The sequence below is a fragment of the Corythoichthys intestinalis genome, chromosome 2, assembly GCF_030265065.1.
Source record: "Corythoichthys intestinalis isolate RoL2023-P3 chromosome 2, ASM3026506v1, whole genome shotgun sequence".
Classification (NCBI taxonomy): domain Eukaryota; kingdom Metazoa; phylum Chordata; class Actinopteri; order Syngnathiformes; family Syngnathidae; genus Corythoichthys; species Corythoichthys intestinalis.
The window spans coordinates 41,219,991-41,241,230 of NC_080396.1; the positions used below are offsets into that span (position 1 = coordinate 41,219,991).

Consider the following 21,240-nt stretch of genomic DNA (forward strand, 5'->3'; position numbering starts at 1 on the left):
AAGCTCTTCATAATCCACTTGATAAAATGTTTACACACGCCATATGTCATTATCCCCAAAAGCTTTTCACTTGTATCTTTTGAAAGCTAACTCTGGCATGCACTCAAATGCTTTTGTGTAGATTTTTGATTATTTTAGCCTGAGTGTAAAGTGGTGTAAGTGGCTGAGCAAGCACTACCTTGCCCAAAACTAAGAGGTTTCATTTTCCGCTATCCTTCAATTGACAGTCACACAAGCTAATAGGGTTCTAAAAAGTATTGTATGTGTGTTGCACCTGTTTATCTATAGAAAACTAAACCAGCCAAAATGCCCCCATTTTTTGCAGTGAAAGAAAAGGAAGACATCCACCCTGAAGAACAATCACAGGCAATGAATGATGACACCTTCTGTGAATACAGGTGAGTTGCAACATTGTGTTATCGGAAAATGGCTAACGATCACTCTGTGCAGAGCCGGCTCACCCACTTGATAATACATGAAAATGCTGTAATTGGCAACACAAAATAGTAAAATAATTTTTCTTCTAGATGAATCAAAATGTCCAGAGCACTGGGGAGGAAAAAAAGGGGGAAAAAAAGGATGAATAAATTTTTTAAGACACAGCAAAATTTAAGCATTTATATTGCTATCACTGTAGCATGGAGTATTATGCACATCCGCCTCTAAGTTATATGATCAAGGATTCAATCTCAGACATTCCTTTTTGGAGTTTGCATGTTCTCCTCGTGTCTGCGCGCATTTTCTCCAGTATCTCAAAAACATGCATAGTAGGCTGATTGAACGCTTCAAAATTGTCCCTCCATATGGGTGTGAGCGTGAATGGTTTGCCTCATTGTGCCCTGTGATTGGCTAGCAACCAGTTCAGGGTGTACCCTGCTTCCAGGCCGTAGTTAACTGTTATAGGCTCCAGCAACCCAGCAAACCTCGTGTGGATAAGCGATACTGAAGATGAATGAATAAATTGCTTATCATTTAGCATAGTGTACTTTTAAGTTGATATCTAATTTTGAGCATTCAGATTCAGATTCAGAATATCTATTGTCATTGTTGCAAAAAGCACAACGAAACTTTGTTTGGAGCATCCATACAACTAAGTTGGTAAAGTGCAAAACCCAACTTAGTTGTATGGATGCTCCAAACAAAGTGCGTTTCAATGATGCACATGTACTTACGAAAATGGATGGATTTTACCTTATACAGTCCATAACTTAGATGGAAAAGACAATGCAATTCCATTTACTTTTGTAAAATCATTTAAATATTCAATGGAAGAAGGCAACTCATAATGGGGACACATTGGGTAGAGCCGGCTCTGATTACAAGTAGTGAAAAAACACACATTAATTTCCTTTCACTGTCATTTCTGTCTTCTCACTTGCCAAAAAAGCAAACCGTCTGTTCTTGAGCATTACCAGGACGAGCCTAGAAGACACTTTTCAACTTTCCGTCATGAAATTGGCTAGGTAATCACACAATGTAGATCAGACTAGTTGTACAGTACTAGAATCCAATAGAAGTGTTGTGCTCCCTTTATCTTAGTACTTTTCAAGTAGTGGGGCGCGCAGAGTTATGGCGGGGGTGGCGCATGTGACCTCGGGGAAATGCTTTCTTGCCGTACTAGGATAAAGTGTAAATGCACAGCCATTCAATGGGTAGCAGTGGCACTCTCATTTTCAGAATGTGTGCCGTATTTTTTAACCAAACAGGAGCACACAGAAAATAGCACTGGAGATATGAAGATTTAGACGAGGACATATGACGAAACGCTGAGAGACGAGGATGACCAGTCTGTTTACTGTGTCTAAAATTGTGTGCTTGCACTGGGCAGCAGGAAGCCAAATCAATTGAGACATCCCTTAAAGACATTAGACCCCTATCATATTGAGAAGCCGCTTGATTATTATTTTTTTTTTTTTCAGCTAAAACATGCTGAATATTGGCAACAATTGTCCCGCTTTGTCAGTGTTACATCAGTAAAACAGTGAGCACTTTTAGCATCATGTAAGGTAGCATTCCAAATCGCTCAGTGCAAAATAAACTCACACCATAGCAAAGGAGGTGATACTGCCTACAGCAAAAATAAAAACTGTCCCTCTGTTCAATGACACTGTCACTTTTATTCTATTATTTTTTTGTGTTTTCATGTGTTACCGTTGCTGATAAATATGAATTTTTTTTATTATTTATTGATTTTCTTACATTTTATTTTGCAATATCCAATAGTCAAAAAATGCACCTTGACTGTATTCTAACAGTTTGGATGTGACTTTTCTTTTCTTTTTTTTCTTTTTTTTTTTAATTGAGGCAAATAGATGCGCTTTAAGTATTTTATTTAATATTAAAAAGGACACAAAGTTATGCAGAGGTGTTCTTGTAATAATAATATTAATTAATTAGACAAATTACATTAATTACGGTGGCAGCAGAAAGGTGTGGGGGGGGGGCGAAACATTTACGTCTGTGAGGGGCATAACAGAAAATACTTAGAAGCACTGCTTTAGCTAGATACAAATGGGCCAAGTCTAGGCTTGTACCGCATATAATTTGTATATTGCTCATGTTTTAGGTGGTTTATTGAAATGCTTTATAATGTGCATGCACTGCAAGTGTTTTTGTGCGTCTTTAGGTTGTGTTGTCATTCGGGGCCACCTTATTTCTTGGCAATCTAATTAGGTCTTATTCGAGAAAGGACAAATATATATGAGTGCCTTGATTACCAAGTTCAAATCCCTCTATGACCATGCTCACAACTCAAAACATACCATCATCATTTCATATCTGAAATCATGCTTCCCCAGTGAAATAAATGCAAATTGCCATTAAAGCCACAAAAAAAAAACATCCAAATTGTTTGTATTTATTTATTTATTTGTTTGTTTGTTTATTTGTTTATTTATTTATTCTGTCATTTATAAAAACATACGGTGATAATTCCTCTTAATATTATATTTTTAAATAAATAAAACACTGCTCAAAGAGGGCTCAGTGGTAATAGCTGCGTTATGCCACCTGACATGTTGCCTCTAGTAGCAAAAGAACGACACGCATCTGAGCTATTTGCTTGCGCCAATGCAAGACGCTAAAGAATATTTGCCACTTAATATTATTAATTTGTAAGTCTACACATTGCTGTATATGTATATATGCAGCAGAAAGGGTTAAAACTACTGCAACATTGCTACAGTTTCTGCCATTATAACGTTTAGAATTTTATGTTAGTATTAAGCCTGTGCACTGTTGGGAGTTATCGCCACGGTTTTTCTCACTGAAACACCATCAGTTCTACTATTCAATGTAGCACAGTTATCCATGCACAAATAGAAAGGCACAGAAAGAGAAAAACATTTTTAAAAAGGCCGCAGAATAAACCATCTCCTCTTTCAGCACCAGAGACAGCACCACTTACTCGTCAATATAAAGCCAAGTGAGGACAGTTTATTTTTCAAAGCCAATAGCCGAGGTCAGAGATCCTAACCTGTGTAGTCCGCAGGCAGAAAAGGATCAATAAATCGTGCAGACCAAAATCATATAATCATGTGCACAGAGCGTCTAAATCAGCGCTCTCTATCCCACACGGGGATGGAGATGGGTGGGCGAGGGCTAACATGGCAGATGCACTAGATAATTTGGTAGCAGCAAAGTTGAGTTCAAGTTAGGAAAGACAATGGTAGCAACCACCCACCGAATGGATAAATAATAAGAAATCAATTGGTGTATACTAAAGTACAAACTTTTTTTTAAGTAACATTATCATTAAATTCATATTAGCTAGAGTACCTATTTTTCACTAATCGACTAATTTGCTGGATGGAATTACATTTTGTCATTGACTTTTACTTTTAAGTACATATACTGTATATAATTTTGGCATATAATCAACTGTGTAATGACCATTTTACATGTTTTAATCTTTCCATGCCCAGTGAAGAAAGATAATGATGATGGGGGCAATGCATAATTATGTTTCTAGTTGGTTTATTTTAGCAAAATTCAGAACAGACATGAAGACAATTAGGCAGAAAGCAAAACTTGGTGGTTTAATTTCATACTTGTTGAATTGGTAGGCAATTAAGAAACACATTTACCAATATTTATATATATGGTGAGGAGCAGAATTATTTGCACCCCTTGTGATTTTGCAAGTTCACACACTTAGAAAGTAGTTAGAGGTCTGAAATTTCAATCATAGATGCATTTCCACAGACAGAGACATCATTTTTAAAAAAATCCAGAATTCACATTGTTCACATTGTTTGATTTTTTATATAATTTATTTATAATTTACTGGGTTCATAAGTATTTGAACCCATGGTTCCTGGCCGGGCCGTCACATGTATTGGCTTTCAACAGGGGAACCCTCTGAGCAACGCATGATTTTAAATCATTACACCGTACTGTTCTACTGACCGTAGCCTTTGGAACTGTGCATCCAGCTCTCTCTCTGCGTAGTTCTACGCTAAGCCCTCACTTTTCTCATCATGAGTGATGCCCCACAAGGAGATATTTTACATGGAGCCCCAGTCTGAGGTAGATTATCAGTCATGTTTAGCCTTTTCCGTTTTTTAAAAATTGCTGCACTGTTAATTTATTCTCACCAAGCTGCTTTCCAATTGTCCCATAGCCTTTTCCAGCTTTGTGGAATTTTTTCTCTGGTGTCTTTCGAAAGCTTTCTGTTCTTGCCCATGGTAGCAGTTGGATTATGACTGACTGTGGGGTGCACAGGTAACAATGAGGTCAAACATGTGGTGGGTGGGTGGTTACTCATGGGGTAAAGGTGGACTTTTTTACGGTAGACTGACAACTCTTTGAATGTAATAATTGTTGCTGATTCTCAAGGGTACAAATACTTCTGACCTCCAGTAAGTTACGAATAAATCATTTTAAAAAATCATACAATGTGACTTCCGTTTTTTTTAAGGTTCTCTCTATAAATGGAAATGCATCTAGGATTGAAATTTCAGACCTCTACCTATTTTCTAAGTGGGTGAACTTGCAAAATCACAAGAGGTGCAAATACTTCTGCTTCTCACTGTATGTTGAAAAGTCAATTATCCATAAAATGTCCCTGACAAGGGAACATTTTAATAGTGAATATAGTTTCTGAAGTGTCATTGTTAGTTGGTGTTTTTCTGTTTTCGTTGCAATGCTGACAGAAAGGAAATCAATTGAATTCTATTTTGCCTGAGATCACGGCTTATGTTTTTTTGGTATGTATTTTTTTTTTTTTTTTTTTTTTTAAACAATGAAGTGACAACACACACAGACACCCCCCTACACGCATGCACAGGCGTAGACACACACAAAAGAAATCACCTAAAATAGCCCTTTCTGTCTTCCTCCATTCTGAGCATAGTGAGTCACAATTGCACAGTGGCTGCCAATTGCATTCCCGTGATGCTTGCCAAGACAATAATTCAGCAGGAAGAAACGTGTTGTCTTGGGTGTCTTCAAACTGTTCATGCGCTGTAGCTCCAAGATGTGATAAGAAGGTTTCTCTGCAGCCCTGAAGCAATTTGTGGGCATGAAAGTGATGCTGGCCAATAGAACTGACTCACTCCCTGCTGTGCGCACACTGACATGGCTCAAACACACTTTTGGTTGCTTTAGATATTGTTTTCGTCTCCGTGGTTTCACCTAGATGGAGGTCAGGGTATGACACTAACTACTGTTGAAATGTAATAATCATCTTTGTGAAAAAATGTGACCACACTGGATTTGGAGCAAGTCTACCTCGACCACCTCTCTCACCTCTACAGAGATATTTATAGTCAGTCCTTGTGTGAATCAATGTCTTCTTATTTAAACATTATTCATTGTTATTTACCATGGCAAAGCATCAATGTTGCATATTAAGATAAAGGTAAACGTTTAAGGACTTTCAATAGTCTTATATTTCTGTGTTTATGGTCTAATGTGGAAATTTTTTTTTTTTTAACTTATCAAATGTCTTCAAATATTTGTGGAATAGTTTTGCATGAAAGACATGAAAAAGCATGTTTATAACACACAGTATTTTATGCTCCTGAATGAAATAGACTGCTTGGCTGTGTGTGGATGTGATCCATATGTTTATTCAACTTTCTGAATTCCTCGGCATTAAAATTAGTGACTTCCCTCCATAGTCGTAGATTGAGGATGTCAGTGGATGAGCGCTTCACCGTGCAGCCGCATTACTTTTGCTCAAAGTTTGGTGCATTTTGGAGAGTTTTCCCTATATTTTTCGCCAGCCTGATGTACTGCAGGCTTTTGTTGTTACACTACAGAGAGTGGCGTGAGTCTTTTTGAGTTTCCAGAAGATCCTGTTCACTGCGAAGAATGGGCAAAAAAATGGTCAGACGATTGGACAGTATGGCAGGCAGTGGAAGTGAGTTAGCTAAGTTTCTTACATTAAGTCAAATACTGTGGGATCATGTCACATGTTTTAAGAAGGAGGGGGCTTGCATTTTGTGGATGACCATGCTCGCCGCCGGACGTCGGCCAGCGAAGGCAAGTCTGGTGGGAGTGCACACCTTCATCGGCTAGTTTCCATGGCGGGTGAGAACGAGTAGGGCGCTTGCTCGCTGCCGGACAGGGGCCAACATGTCCACCTAAAGTGCTCTATTTTCGGCTTGGGCTCGCGCCGTTCCCCGCATGGGCACTGCGCCTGATATGAACTGATTTGACGTTGTAGTCTGCGCCACTGACGCATTATTTACTTGCCACACCCACCTCTAGCAAAATAAAACTACAAAAACTAAGCTGAACGGAAAAAGAGACCATCAAGGACAGTGCAGCAATTCTTACATGTTTGAAGGGAATCGTTTCCATCGGTGAGAAATTCCAGTGTTCAATGACGAGACTGGAAAAGCTTTAGTCCAGGGTTTTTTTGTTGTTGTTTTTTTTTAAAGGCGGCTCCTTAAGACTTGTGAGGATGGAAGGGGTGTAGCTACTGATTTCAGCGAATCACCCGCACTGAAAGTCCACACTTCAGAGGATGAACTAAAATGGTTCTCGGAACTTGAGTTCCTGGTCCCTAGTTCCTACAAGTGCAAGCAGGGAAAATGATGTCACCGTCGCCCCAAAAAGTTCTAGGACAGGGGTGTCTAAACTATTCCACATAGGGCCGCAGTAGGTGCTGGATTTCATTCTATCAAAACAAGACGAAACCTTTTCACCAATCTGGTGTCTTAGAGGTGGAGTTGATTGCAGTCAGGTGCTGCTAGTTTAAGCAGAAACTTCATTGGTTAAACTGTCTGCGCCGATTGGTAGGAACAGCAACCCCAGGACCCACAGCAGGTCTTGAGGACTGATTTGGACACCTCTGTTCTAGGAACTGCAGATAGTTCCTACAGTGCGAAAGTAGCTATAATTTCGCACTATAAGAACTATCCGCAGTTCCTAAAACCTTTTCAGAGATGATTACTTCAATTTGTGTGTTCGCACACGTAGGAACTAGGGACCAGGAACTCGAGTTCCGAGAACCATTTTAGTTCCTATTCTGAGGTAGACTTTCAGTGGGGCCGTAGGAAAACAATTACTTAGGTGTTTGGTGATTCACTGAAATCAGCAGCTATGCCCCTTCCATACTCACGCATCTCAAAGAGATGCCATATTTAAAAAGAAACTACCATTGTAATAAATCTGTGTGCTCTACCAGTCCTGTCGTTAGACGCCGGATTTGCTTGCTAATGGAGACTATTCGATTCAAACATGCAAGAATTGCCACCGTGTACTCAACAGTCTCCCTTTCGTTCTTTTCCATTCAGCTTAGTTTTTGCAATTTTATTTTGCCAGAGGTGGGTGTGGCGAGTAAATAATGTGTCAATGGTGCAGACTACTACGTCACACCAGTCAATATCAGGCGCAGTACCCATGTGCGAACATGACTGCCTGGCGAAGTATAGTTCCTAAAACTACCCGAGAGTCTGATTGTTATAGAAACTAAGTACTCCGGTTCTTACAGTCCGAAAGAGAGTAAAGTGCCTACCTCAGAGTAGGAACTAAAATGGTTTGTGTGAACATGCAACACGACATCATCGTCCCCCAAAAGGTTCTAGGAACTGTGGATTGTTCCTACAGTGCAAAAGCGGCATATACTGTATGAGGCCTATTGTACATCATCATCATCAAGGCTCTTGTGTTGGGCTTGGTTTCCTGTCCCATTGCTTAGAGCTGACCAGGTGAGCTAGGCCCCTCCAGTATTGCCGTCTTGTGCCAGCCGATTTGCATCGTTCAGGGTAACTCCGTGTTGTTGGAGGTCGTCCGCGATGGTGTCAAGCCATCGAGTGCGGGGCTTTCCTCGTGGTCGTCTCCAGTCTGCAGCCTTTGGGTCAAACTCCAGGATAGCTCTTGACAGGTGGTTAGGAGGAAGACAAAGAACATGGCTGAGCCAGGGGATGCGGCACTGTGCAGCCAGGCGGGAGGCTGTGGGTTGATTTGTCCGGGTTCGCAGGATTTCTTTGGAGATTTGCTGGGGCCACCCTATGTTGTCGATGGTTCTGAGAGCCCTGCTGTCAAAGCCATCTATTCTTTTGTTCAGTGTCTTGTTTAAGGGCCATGTTTCAGAGCTATAGAGGAGAATACAAAGTGTGGCGGTGTTGTAGAGTCTGAGCTTCGTCTTCCGTGAGATAGCTTGGTGCCGCCAGAGTAGTTTCCAGAGAGACTGCAGGGCAGAGGCTGCCAAGGCTCTCCTGCGGAGAATCTCAGAATTTAGATCCCCGTTATCGGTCACCGTGGACCCCAGATAAACAAAGCTCTTCACAGGCTCTACAGTTTCATCACCAAGCAGGAAGGGAGGTGGATCAGGTCCATCACCGACATGAATGACCTTGGTCTTGGTCCAGCTCACGTAGAGACCAAGCTTTTCCGCCTCTTTGCTGTATATACTCAGCGCATCCCTTAGCTGGTCGCAGGAGGTGCTGAGCAAGATGGTGTCGTCAGCATAATCCAGGTCGGTCAGTTGTATCGGCCTGTTGTAGAAGCCTAAATAACGTTTGGTTAATTATTTATGTTAGGTAGGAATAATTTATTTTGGTCTATAAGACAGACTTGTTATTTTTTTGTTTGGTTTTGTGGGACGAGCTTGTGACCTCACGTCGTACAATATAAATACGAAGGCAGAGCTGTGTGGGCGAGTCAGTTGGTGCTAGGGCAGGAAGTAGGAAGCATAGAGCCCAAACACTTTTTGACCTTTACCACTCTGCATTAATCTCTCTCTTTACTCGCTATGTTTTTAGGTCTCATTCGCTCTTTTGTTGACGTTTTGATGTCAAGATGTGGATTACTTCTTTGTTGGATAAAAAGAACGAACGCATAATGAGCGGTGTAAGAGTTTTTCTTTGCCGCTGTCCAGTAGTGCACCAGGAAGACTAAAGAGGAGAGCGTCGGGCTGAGGACTTTGTGCGTTTTGGATTCTACATTCAAGTCAAAAACTACAGTCGCGACGCAGCCGGGGCACGAGGTTAACAACAGTCTTCAAAATTTAATGACTGAAGAGGAGCTTGTTGAAGACAAAAATTGGTTTTGTCCCAAAAATGATTTAATGGATGACTTGTTTTGGAAATGTGAAGAGTTGATGGACGAAGTTCGCAAACGTGCTTCACCAAATGAAAAACGTAGCCAACAAGTGCCTGCAGATTGTAGGTCCACATCAACAAACTTGACCAGTAGGTGTCAAGTAAATCGTATCATAGCAGAAGTTCGCCTTTGTTAGCATTGTCAATCAGAATAAAAGCACCAGCTGCAGCTTTACAAGCAAAATTGAACATTGAGCAAGAAAAAGCTGCATTAAAGCAAAAGGAAGCTGCATTAATTGCAAAAAAAAGGAAATGCATGCAATGCAAATTGCACTCGCTGAGTTAGAGGCAAAATTGGAGGTGTTGCAAAAGTATGAAAACACCCAAGAAAATGGTGGAATTAATATTGTTGAGATGAGTGGTAGATGAGACTCAAATTTAACCGTTCAATTACCGTCACCACCTATTATAGCAACATCAAGCATAACACCCAATGCGCCTACGACAGCAGTTCAAACGGCTGAATTATCAAAGATGGAAAATAGAGAACAACAACAACAACCAGTTCTTGATGGGCTCTGCCAAGCAATATCTCAGCAAGCAAGTATTACAGAGTACTTGTGAAAAGTCACAAAGTGTCCCTACTTCCCAAACTTGCTATTCCGACATTCGAAGAGGACCCTCTGCAATACAAATCGTTCATTGGAGCCATGGAACATGGAATTGAAAGCCGTACTGTGGACAATCGTGATAGGCTTCAATTTTTGCTGCAGTATACAAGTGGACAGCCACACGAGTTGGTCAAAAGCTGCATCCATATTGGACAAACAACAGTCTTGTATTGAAGTCTCCAACCATTCCCAAAATGGAATTGACCGCAGCAACAGTTGCAATAAAGATGGACAAGATTTTGAGGAAAGGCTGGAGCTGGACTTACAGCAATCTGTGTTTTGGACTGATATCACAGCTGTGCTAAAGTATTTGAACAGCAAGTGCACCAGGTTCTAGATGTTTGTCGCAAACAGAGTGACAGCGATCCTGGAGCACTCACAAACTTCTCAGTGGAGATATGTCAACATTGCTTCGAATCCAGCTGATTAGCTCTCCAGAAGACAAACTGTGGAAGCGTTCATGAAAAATGAGTGCTGGATGTCAGGACCAAAGCTCTTGATCTAACCATCAGATCAGTGGCCAAGAAATCAGAATCCAGCAATGATGGACGTTGATGATTTGGAGGTTAAAGCGGTGACTCAGGTGCACATCATCCAGGTGCAAAAGGCTGAAGAGCACATGGACAAGTGGATGAACCACTACTCATTCTGGACAGCCTTTAAGCGGACAGTAGCCTGGTTCCTGAAGTTTAAAAGTTTTTTAAAGGAGCTAACGGAAAAGAGAAAGGAGCTAAGAGCATTAGGTGAAGAAAGCAAGATGAGTGCATTCAAGAAAGCAGTCAAAATAAAGTACTTGTCTTGTAATGATTTTGCTGAAGCAGAACTTGAAATAGTAAAGCATTGCCAACGCCAAAGTTTCAAAGTGGAATTGGCTATGCTACAAGAACACCCAAGTTGTGTCCAGTACTCCAAGATGGTGTTACAAGAGTTGGTGGAAGGTTGAGACATGCAGCGATGCCTGAGGACTCAAAGTAGCAAGCCATCTTGCCCAAGAGTTTGCATGTTCGCATTGGTGGTGTGACACATTCAGGACATGCTGGAAGAAACCACATGATGGCTATTCTACATCAAAGATTCTGGATTTTTGGAGCTGATAGAGCCATCAGAAGGATTTTATCCAAATCGATACCTGCAAAAGGCTTCATGGAACTACAGGCCAGCAACTCATAGCAGATCTACCTTTCTGCAGGGTACTGCTTGACGGTCTACCTTTCACAAGGGTCGGCATTGATTCCAAGCAAAAAGAGGACGAGTATAGAAATATGGCGTAATCTTCACGTGTCTTGCAATAAGAGCCATACATCTGTAAGTTGCATCATCGCTTGACACAGATGCTTGTCTCTACGCAATCAGAAGATTTATTGCAAGAAGAGGACAAGTCACAAAGATGTATTCAGATAACGGAACCAATTTTCATTCAGCGGACAAGGAAATGAAGAAATCAATCAAGGAATGGAACACAAGCGGATTGAAAAATACTTGCAACAAAAAGGCATTCAGTGGCATTTCAATCCTCCAGTAGGATCTCACCACGGAGGAAGTTGGGAGCGACTCCTTCATTCAGTGAAAAAAGTCTTGAGTGTCACTGTCAAGGAGCAACCTTGGAATGAAGATGGTCTACAAACTTTGCTTTGTGAAGCTGAAGCCATAGTAAATTCCAGACCCATCACAAAGGCATCTTCGGACATCAATGACTTGGAGGCTCTCACACCCAACCACCTGCTGCTTATAAAGGTCAAACTGGACTTGCAGCCAGGATTGTTTCATGAAGAGGATCAATATCCCCACCACAGATGGAAGCAAGTACAGTAGCTCACAGACATTTTCTGGAAGCGCTGGTGCAGGGAATACCTCGTGCAACTCCAAGAACGTCAACGATGGTCTTCACCTGGAAGAAACTTCAGCGTCGGAGACGTGGTGCTGATCGTGGACGGCACTTCACTGAGGAATACATGGCCGCTTGGAAGGATTATGGAGACTCTTCCTGGTAGGGATGAACTTGTTCGTCAGGTTCGAGTGAAGACGAAGACCAACAAATTTTGTCTTCCGATAACAAAGCTATACCTTCTACAAGAAGTGCAGCATAGTAAATGGACATATGGACAACTTTGTTGTTATTATAGAATTTCGATAGTTGTGTTATTTAGGCACCCCTATTTAACTTTAGACTTTGAGGTAATTGTTTTTATTTTTGGTGATAACAATTAGGGGCCGTTAATGTAGAAGCCTAGATAATGTTTGGTTAAGTATGCATGTTAGTTGGGAATAATTAATTTTGATTCTATAAGACAGAGCCCAAACAGTTTTTGACCTCAGCCTCTCTGAATTAATCTCTCACTTTACCCCCTATGTTTTTGGATCTCATTTGCTTTTTTGTTAACGTTTTTGGATGTCAAGCTGTGGATTACTTTTTTATTGGATTAAAAGAACGAATGCTTAATGAGCAGCGTGAGAGTTTTTCTTTGCCACTGTCCAGCGTTGCACGAGGAAGACGGAAGAGGAGAGCGTTGGGCTAAGGGATTTTTGCGTTTTGGATTCTACACCTACAGTTATAGGAACTAAGTATTCAGGTTCCTTCAGTCGGACAACGACTTTGGTCCCCTCATGATGTCATCACAGATGTGATGTCTGCAGGCCCAGAGTGCTATGATGACAGGAGCTAAACGGCAGATTTAAAGACGTATTTCTCATCATCCGCGCTATGCCAAATGTTTGTATATAATTGAATCATCTCATATATGATTTTAACTCCAATAATAATGCTATTTCAGATTTAATTTTTCATGTCATGTACACGTTAAGAGGAATATAATAAATTCTGGCACAGATCTTAAAAAATAATAATGATAATATCTCCCCAAACCTGTATTTACCCATGTTGACATAATCTGCTGCAGCTGTTTTTCTCAATCCCTAAGAGTATAAATCATGATGCCAAAATCCAGGCACATGTCGGATGTTGCACCTGTGACAGTGTTGGTCCATTTGAAATCATTCCAGCATGTTTGAGGTCTGAAAGCTATTTATTGACTGAAATTTTTGTTGTTCTATGTAAGGGATGTCAAATCCATCTTTGTTGTGGGCTGTGTCTGTTATGTTTATCTTTGGAGGGCCATTATGTGTGCCGACCCATAGAAATGTATGATGGCCCCATATTATTGCATGTAAACACAAAAATATATGCACAATTTATTCAGCACTATGAGGCGCACCTAAAAGCCTTCATTTTTTTTTAAAGTAGAAAGTGTGCCTTATAATTGAATGCGCCTTATACATGGATCAGTATTGGTTAATGATGGCATGACATTGCCTTTAGCGCAGCACCATCTAATGGTTGTACTACTACTACTACTACTACTACTACTACTACGACGACGACGACTACTACTACGACTGTGCGTTATAATGTGGTGCGACCTATATATGAACAGTTTTAAAATATGCTATTCAATGTTGGTGCGCCTTATACTCTGATGCAACTTATAGTGCATAAAATACTATATTTTTGTGTGCATATGTAATAATATGGATCCCTTTTGAGTGATCCAGATTACATCGAGATGACACAAGCCTAGTGATCACAAACATCACAAACAGATGACACAAGCAGTGGTCCTACTGATCACAAACATCACAAACAGTGATCACTTGGATCTCTGCTTGTGTCATCTCAATGTTTTAAAAAGTGGAAAATAAGTTGAAATCTTGGTATTTTATCCCGATATAAACCGTTGATGCACATGATTTGCTTTCACTGGCAACACAAAATAATTTGATGAAGGCAGATGGGCCATGAAAATAATGACTGTGCTCTAAGGCTGAAGGGTTTTTCTTTAAGAGTCACAGTGAAGAGAACATACAGTAATAATTATAGTCTCTAAATGGCTGGAAAGGAGTTACATTGAACTTAAGTGTCCCTTTTAAGGAATTTGGCAAATAAAGTGGCTCCATTAGAGATGAACACTACTCATTCAAAATGCTTACAGCTCCCCATTTTTAAAATGTTTCGTTTTTAATGTGAATATTTATTCAATTTCAGTGTATTTCTGGAGGGACTATTGGGAATTCAGTGGAGAAGCTGGACTGCTACTATCTGTTTAGAATGCCTCTCATGCTTGGTTTCATGAAGCTGTTCTGACTGCCATCCCCCCAGAGTGCCCTTAGCCTGGCTATGATTTTGTTTTCCTGGCTTTAAAGCTGAATCCGGCCCTCTCTTATGCCCTTTGAGTCTCTGAAGGCAATAAGCCACCCACTGCTTTGCCACGTGTCCAAAGAGCTGACAAATGATAATTATGCTTCAGACGATTTCTCTTAGGAGACAGCCCTCTGCTGGGTTGCCCTGTAGACCAGGGCAAGAACAGCAGGTGTCAAGGCTCCGAGTCTGCTTCGAGCGACGCGGATTATTCTGTTTTTTCTTTTTCTTTTTCTTTTTAAACCCTAAACTGAGCTTCCTATTTTTTTCAACATGGCTTTACAAACATGACCACATACAATATGTGAGTATGTTATTTGCTCATGGACCTTTAGGATGATTTCACTTCGCCTTCTTTATACCCTTTTGTCAAATGTAAAACTTTTCAGGATTCCTGTTTTCCTCCTATTTAGTAAGAATAATAGCACACTCAAGTTATTGACACTATTCATTAAAGAGAGAACCAGAATACAATAGTCACTGGAACAACTACTGTAATTATTTGACTATAAACCACACTGGAATATAAACCCCAGGTGACCATATTGCACTATGGTACTCATTGGTATAACACCAAGCTTGTCAGCCCGTATAAGTCCATAAATAAACTGCACTGGACTATAAATCACAGGGTTTAAAATGAGGGCAAAAAATAAGCACTTTAAAGTCCAAAAATAATGGTGCTAACGATCTAAAAAGGATCGAATGGAGATGTATATATAATTTGATTTAATTGTCCTTCTTAAATAAGTATAAGAGGCAGTCTAAAACACTCATTGGCAGAGACATTTACCTGTTGACTCGTAATGTTTATCAGAAAATGTTAATTACTTAAAAGTTTGAGAGCACTATTGAGCTTGAATCAAAGTAAACCTTTAGACATCACTTCTTACACCTGATGTTTCTGTGTTACCCTGGAACCAAGTCAGTACGGGTCAATGGCAAGACAAAAGTAATTACTCTGGGCCCGGTGATGTGCCTGCACTCTATCTATCACTCAGCGTCTTGTGGGGGGGCCGCAGGAAAGCTTTGTTGCACAAGCAGCTGAGGCTGACTTAGACCGAATGTCCCGAAGGAGCTGTGACTCAAATGCATTGAGCCTTTTTTTCTTTTTTTGCACTGCTTTTTTTTTCTTTTTATCAGCGCATTCAAAGTCACTGTGGGCGGGCAGCGGCATCCATGGCATTACACCACTCTTTGATAACAGCCACTTATCTTCACCATGCAACAATCATCAGCCAAAGGAGTTTTGATAAGAGTTTAAATGCGGACCGTGTGTGGCCCGAATGGTAAAACAGTCTAATGGAATTGGAAAGAAAAGGAGAGATAAGATTGCTTATTATAAATCCACATGAAGGAGAAATTCTTTGTAATCTTGACATGCTTTTTGTGTTAAAAATGTGTTTGACAATGGCATAGCACTATAGTTTCCCGCTATTCATTAAGTACCTTATGCAAATATTGTATCATAACAGCTGCACCTCATCTTGAGCATTGTCAAAAATAAGTGGAATTCTATTTGTTCAAAATGTTTATTTAAAGGTTTATAAAGTCCACTAGCCGAATATACACAACAGATTTTGGGCCACTTAATAATGTACCTATCAACATAAGAATTAAAAAAAAAAAAAAAAAAAAAAAGGCATATTTTGTACTATTTCAAGTTTAAAATGATTCGTCAGTATCACTTCAAAGTACACAATGCTGCTTTTGCTTTACTGTCTCACTATTGTATTTGATCACCGAATGCCAATGCTAATTTTGTACCTCATTAACAGCCAGATTTATGGGTCCTCTTTTATAGTATGAACAAAAACCCAATGCATTTTGCCTTTTAATAATGAAAAGGATTTAAATGACACTCTTCCAATCACAGAAACACTTTAAATGAATATTAATTGCTGGGGGCAAGTTTTATAGTATTTTTCGTTAATGTCTTCAAGCTGCTGCACCTCCCTTTAATTCTTCTGTATGCCCCCAAGTGAAAACACAACTCATACTGATAAATAGAATCCACCTGTGAAAATAGCCACTTTGTGTTGTGAATGCTAAATCAAATGAGGGAGAGTGGTTTAGGGAATTATAAAGCAGGACAGCACGGGAAAAATATCCTGTTTTGAGGTGACCTCCTGTCTTGTAGTGAGACACCAGCAAAGTTGGCCAGTTGCCTGCTCTTAAATTGGCATCTAATCTCCTCGGCCCTGGTGTGCACCCCCTGGGAAAACTGGGAATGACAGGCTGTTTGTCTGGGATTGTATATGGCCCTACCTCTCACTACCCTCCTTCTGTATTCTTCTCCCTTTCTCAATCTCAGTCTTCAACACCTACCATTCTCACATGCGTGCGCACACACACACCCATGTCCTCGTTTTGTGTGTTTGGAATGAGAGACACTTGCAATTTCCATCATGGACTCTAAAGAGATTTGAAATTGCCTTTGGTCCTGGAGCCTCGGCAATTAGCAATTAGTGAAGTGACTTTAGCAAGCCCTTGCAGCTTTCCTTGTACCATGCAGGCGCTACATTTGCACCTTGCTTGCATCCCATAGTGATGCATTTAAACCAGAAGAATTGGCCTTTAGAATGTGGGCACTTATTAATGTGGCCCAACATTTGTGTATGATGAAAGGAAGTCTCCACGAGACATACATAAAGCATGCCTAGTTGTGCTATTTGATGTCTTTGTCATGCATTGTCTTTGTTCATTCAACTGACCCTGGTCTGTTGTTGATGGCAGTGACAGTGATGAAAAGCCACTGAGGGGCAGCCTCTGTTCCCTGGATGGCGATGATGCGGTCGGGGACAGCGTCAGCAGAGACAGCCTGGTCGACTACGCTGATGGCGGAGGAGAATTCAGTGAGGACGGATCCTTTATCGGAGAATATTCAGGACACAAACAAGGGGGCTCTGTCACTGCACACAATGGATTTGGCCCTGTCACTGCATAATGCCAAGCTTTCAAATTCTGACAAGAACTGTTAAATATTCGCCTTCCACAAAATTATATATAACAAAGTAAAAAATATGAAACAACATAAATGTCTTTTATGACACATTTTGCCAAGAAAGTGTAAAGACAATTGTTTTTGTACATACTGTAAGACTGTTAACCGATTCATTGGATTTAGGATTTTATTCTCAAAATTAAAAAATGTTTTTTTTTTGTTTTTTATTTTTTTACCTATCGTTCACTGTCTGTTGGCTTGTTTTGTTCACACAGTGATCAGAACCAACACAAACAACACACTTTAAAATTTCACATATTTAAGCCCAAAAATGTTACAAGCCTGTTCATTTTTTGAAAATAACATCAAGCTGGATGCACTGGTTTTAGCACATCTCGGAACAAAGGGTAATTATAGTAAAAGATGCGCGTGAAACAAATAGGGCTTCTTGGGAATTTGACGCTACACAAGGTGAACAGCGGACTAGCTAACTCCATCACCATGGTGGACTCCAATGCGGGATGCGACTGTGAATCAGTGGATATTTCTTGCGATACAGTCTTTCCGGAGGAAATGTATTCGAGTGACGATGAGAATGCTGTGCAGGGAGAGGAATTTGGGGTCGAACCCTAGCAGTTTGAACTGACATACTGACTCTGATGATGAAAAATACCCATCTGCGAACATGGCAATCAAGACGGATGAAGATGAGGAAGCTGCTCCCTGCTTACAACATTTGGACATTTGGTCGGTGAAGACATTTTGCATGTTGACTCAAGGCAAGGCAAATTTGTATAGCACAATTGAACACAAGATCACTCAAAGTGCTTTACATCACATTAAATCAGCAAGACACAAAAACTGTGAATTAAGAAATAAAAACACAAACAAAAGTACATATGAAAGTCACAAGACAGTTACAAACAAAAAAATTAAAATTGTTGTCAATTTCTCGTCTCCAACTTGTTCAAAATGCTGCTGCTCGATTTTTATCAGATACACCTAGACGTGAACATATTACCCCCGTGCTATCATCGCTACACTGGCTTCCAGTCCATTTTAGAATTGATTTTAAACTTTTACTGTTTGTTTTTAATTCAATTAATGGCCAGGCTCCTTCTTACTTTTCGGAAATTTTATCCATCCGTAATTCTGGCAGGACTCTTCGCTCTACCGGCCAACTTCATTTGCACGTTCCGAGGTCCAAACTCAAACAGTGGGGAGACCGATCTTTTGCGGTTGCTGCGCCCAGGTTATGGAATAGTCTTACCCCTGAAATCCGCACAACTACAAATTTGGGCCTTTTTAAAGCAGTAATGTGAAGTAATTTCATAACATGCCAAATAGGGTCACAAAGTAATTAAACACTGTCCAACAAATAAAGCATGAGAAAATAATTTATATGTTGTATATTTGACAAAATAATCGCGTTTCCGAAGTTTGAGCCTGAAAGGGGACGAACCCGGAAGTGATACGTCACACCGGGAACAGCGATGGCAGCTCCATACATACGGCCGCCATACAAAGCCCTTCAAACAATGATTCAAACAGCGATATAAGCGATAGATCGGGCGCAAGGGGGGGAGATTAAGTTTTTGGAGCGTTGGAGGAAGAAGAGGAGGTTGGAATTTTATGTTGGACCTAACATGTATTAGCCAGACGCTAATCAGGATGCAAACAATGTGCCTAGACTGCCTGACATGGAATGGATACAAGACCCATGGAGATTACAAGATTGGTAAGATATAGGCTGTTATTATTTTCATGATTTGAAGATGCAGGCATTTCCACATAATTTTATGTTTTTGTCTATCTGATGACATTGTTAAAAAAAAATAATAATCAGACTTCATGTTCTTTTTGGCAGATCCGGTAGCTCTCGTGCATATAAAATAATAAAATAAAAACGTTGGGGGGAAAGAAGGAGATGATGGCTTTCTCCACTTTATTGTGGCAACAATAAGAAAACAAAATAATAGCGGACTGCCGCCACATTCGACTGCAAAGTTTTGCTTCTCGCTGATCTCCTCCTTGCCTCCTACTACTCCAGCGTCTCTTAAACGGATCGTGCATAGTGTCTTGTTATGAGCTTTTTGTTTACAAATGTATCGAACACACGACGTGCTGACAACTTTGTTTCTTTATTAACACATGGAGCTAACAGTAAGAACACAGCTCGGCACAACTCTCGGCAGGAAGTGGCGTCTTATGGCGTGAGGAAATGTAGTTTTTTCACACAAGCGAACAGATTACAAAGCACGACTTCAGTGGTATCCCGAGACTACATTTCCCATGATTCACTGCGTGACTTGAGCCGCTCGCTGCGAGATTGACTCAATACAAACACGCTAAATTGTCACCTGTCAGCGGCGCTTGTGAAACACAAACTAGAAGGCTATCAAGCGATCACCGTGAAAGAAACGCCCAACCGTACAAATGCAATGCAATGCTTGAAGCATGAAGGTGTCAGGGAATGCGCGGGCAGGCAGGTAGGTTGTGTGGACCCAAAAGCAGTGAAACAAAAATGCAAGGCAGGTGGCAGAGAACTCAAAAAGGCTTTAATGATAACTAACAAAAGGCACAAAGTACAAAACAAAGGCTGTGGTGATCAAAAAACTATCAACAAATAACTTAGGTCACTAACAAAGGCTGAATATCAAAAACTTACTGAGACGAACACGAGGGCTAGGACAGGACTTCAACTTTGACGCAGACACAGACATTGACAATGACGCAACTAGGAGTGAACAGAAAATTGGAGCTTATATACACACACAAGCAAACAAGGGTTAACGAGACAACAAGGAACAGGTGAGCACAGGGGGAAAGGCAAGGAGAAGGCACATCAGGTGAAATCAATGGGCAATCACAGGGACAAGTTACACTAGGAGAAAACAAATACAAAACCTAACAGTACCCCCCCCTCAAGGGACGGATCCCAGACGTCCCGATGAAAACAAAGTCCCAAACACGGCGAGAAGAAGGATGCTGAAGGAGGGAGCAACATTAGCCCGTCAGGGCTAGTCAGGCGGGCGTCCAGGACGCCAGACGTGGGCCGATCGCACGGGTCGATCGGGAGGGCGCCCGGGGCGCCAGACATTGGGTGACCGCACGGGCAGATCAGGCGGGCGTCCCAGACGAGGTAGTGCTCGGTCGTCCATACCGCCACGTTGTGGCAGGAAACGGGGAGCTGCATCATCGGGGCGAGGGTCAGGAACAGAGTCTGAGTCGCCGTGCGGACCAGGGACGGAGTCGGAGTCGCCGTGCGGACCAGGGACGGAGTCGTCGTCGCCGTGCGGACCAGGGACGGAGTCGTCGTCGCCGTGCGGACCAGGGACGGAGTCGTCGTCGCCGTGCGGACCAGGGACGGAGTCGTCGTCGCCGTGCGGACCAGGAACGGAGTCGTCGTCGCCGTGCGGACCAGGAACGGAGTCGTCGTCGCCGTGCGGACCAGGAACGGAGTCGTCGTCGCCGTGCGGACCAGGAACGGAGTCGTCGTCGCCGTGCGGACCAGGAACGGAGTCGTCGTCGCAGGAGACTGCTGGCGGAACAGCAGCGTCGTCGCAGGAGACTGCTGGCGGAACAGCAGCGGCGTCGCAGGAGACTGCTGGCGGAACAGCAGCGGCGTCGCAGGAGACTGCTGGCGGAACAGCAGCGGCGTCGCAGGAGACTGCTGGCGGAACAGCAGCGGCGTCGCAGGAGACTGCTGGCGGAACAGCAGCGGCGTCGCAGGAGACTGCTGGCGGAACAGCAGCGGCGTCGCAGGAGACTGCTGGCGGAACAGCAGCGGCGTCGCAGGAGACTGCTGGCGGAACAGCAGCGGCGTCGCAGGAGACTGCTGGCGGAACAGCAGCGGCGTCGCAGGAGACTGCTGGCGGAACAGCAGCGGCGTCGCAGGAGACTGCTGGCGGAACAGCAGCGGCGTCGCAGGAGACTGCT

The 21,240-nt window shown here is 41.9% G+C and overlaps 1 protein-coding gene across 15 annotated transcripts in view; it reads left to right on the forward strand.

The window, feature by feature from the left end:
- Positions 1–20,657, forward strand: part of LOC130905999 (neural cell adhesion molecule L1-like protein) — a 104,877-nt gene extending 84,220 nt beyond the window's left edge. For 12 of the 15 annotated variants that reach the window (XM_057819860.1, XM_057819851.1, XM_057819842.1 and 9 more), the window contains 2 exons: positions 326–398; positions 17,094–20,655. In XM_057819860.1, the coding sequence (XP_057675843.1) occupies positions 326–398; positions 17,094–17,304 (284 nt within the window). In that variant the 3' untranslated portion in view covers positions 17,305–20,655. Of the gene's footprint in view, positions 1–325; positions 399–1,387; positions 1,464–17,093 lie in introns of all 15 variants that reach the window. The other 3 variants (XM_057819903.1, XM_057819919.1, XM_057819910.1) reach the window with 2 other exon arrangements.
- The last annotated feature ends 583 nt before the right edge of the window (positions 20,658–21,240 follow it).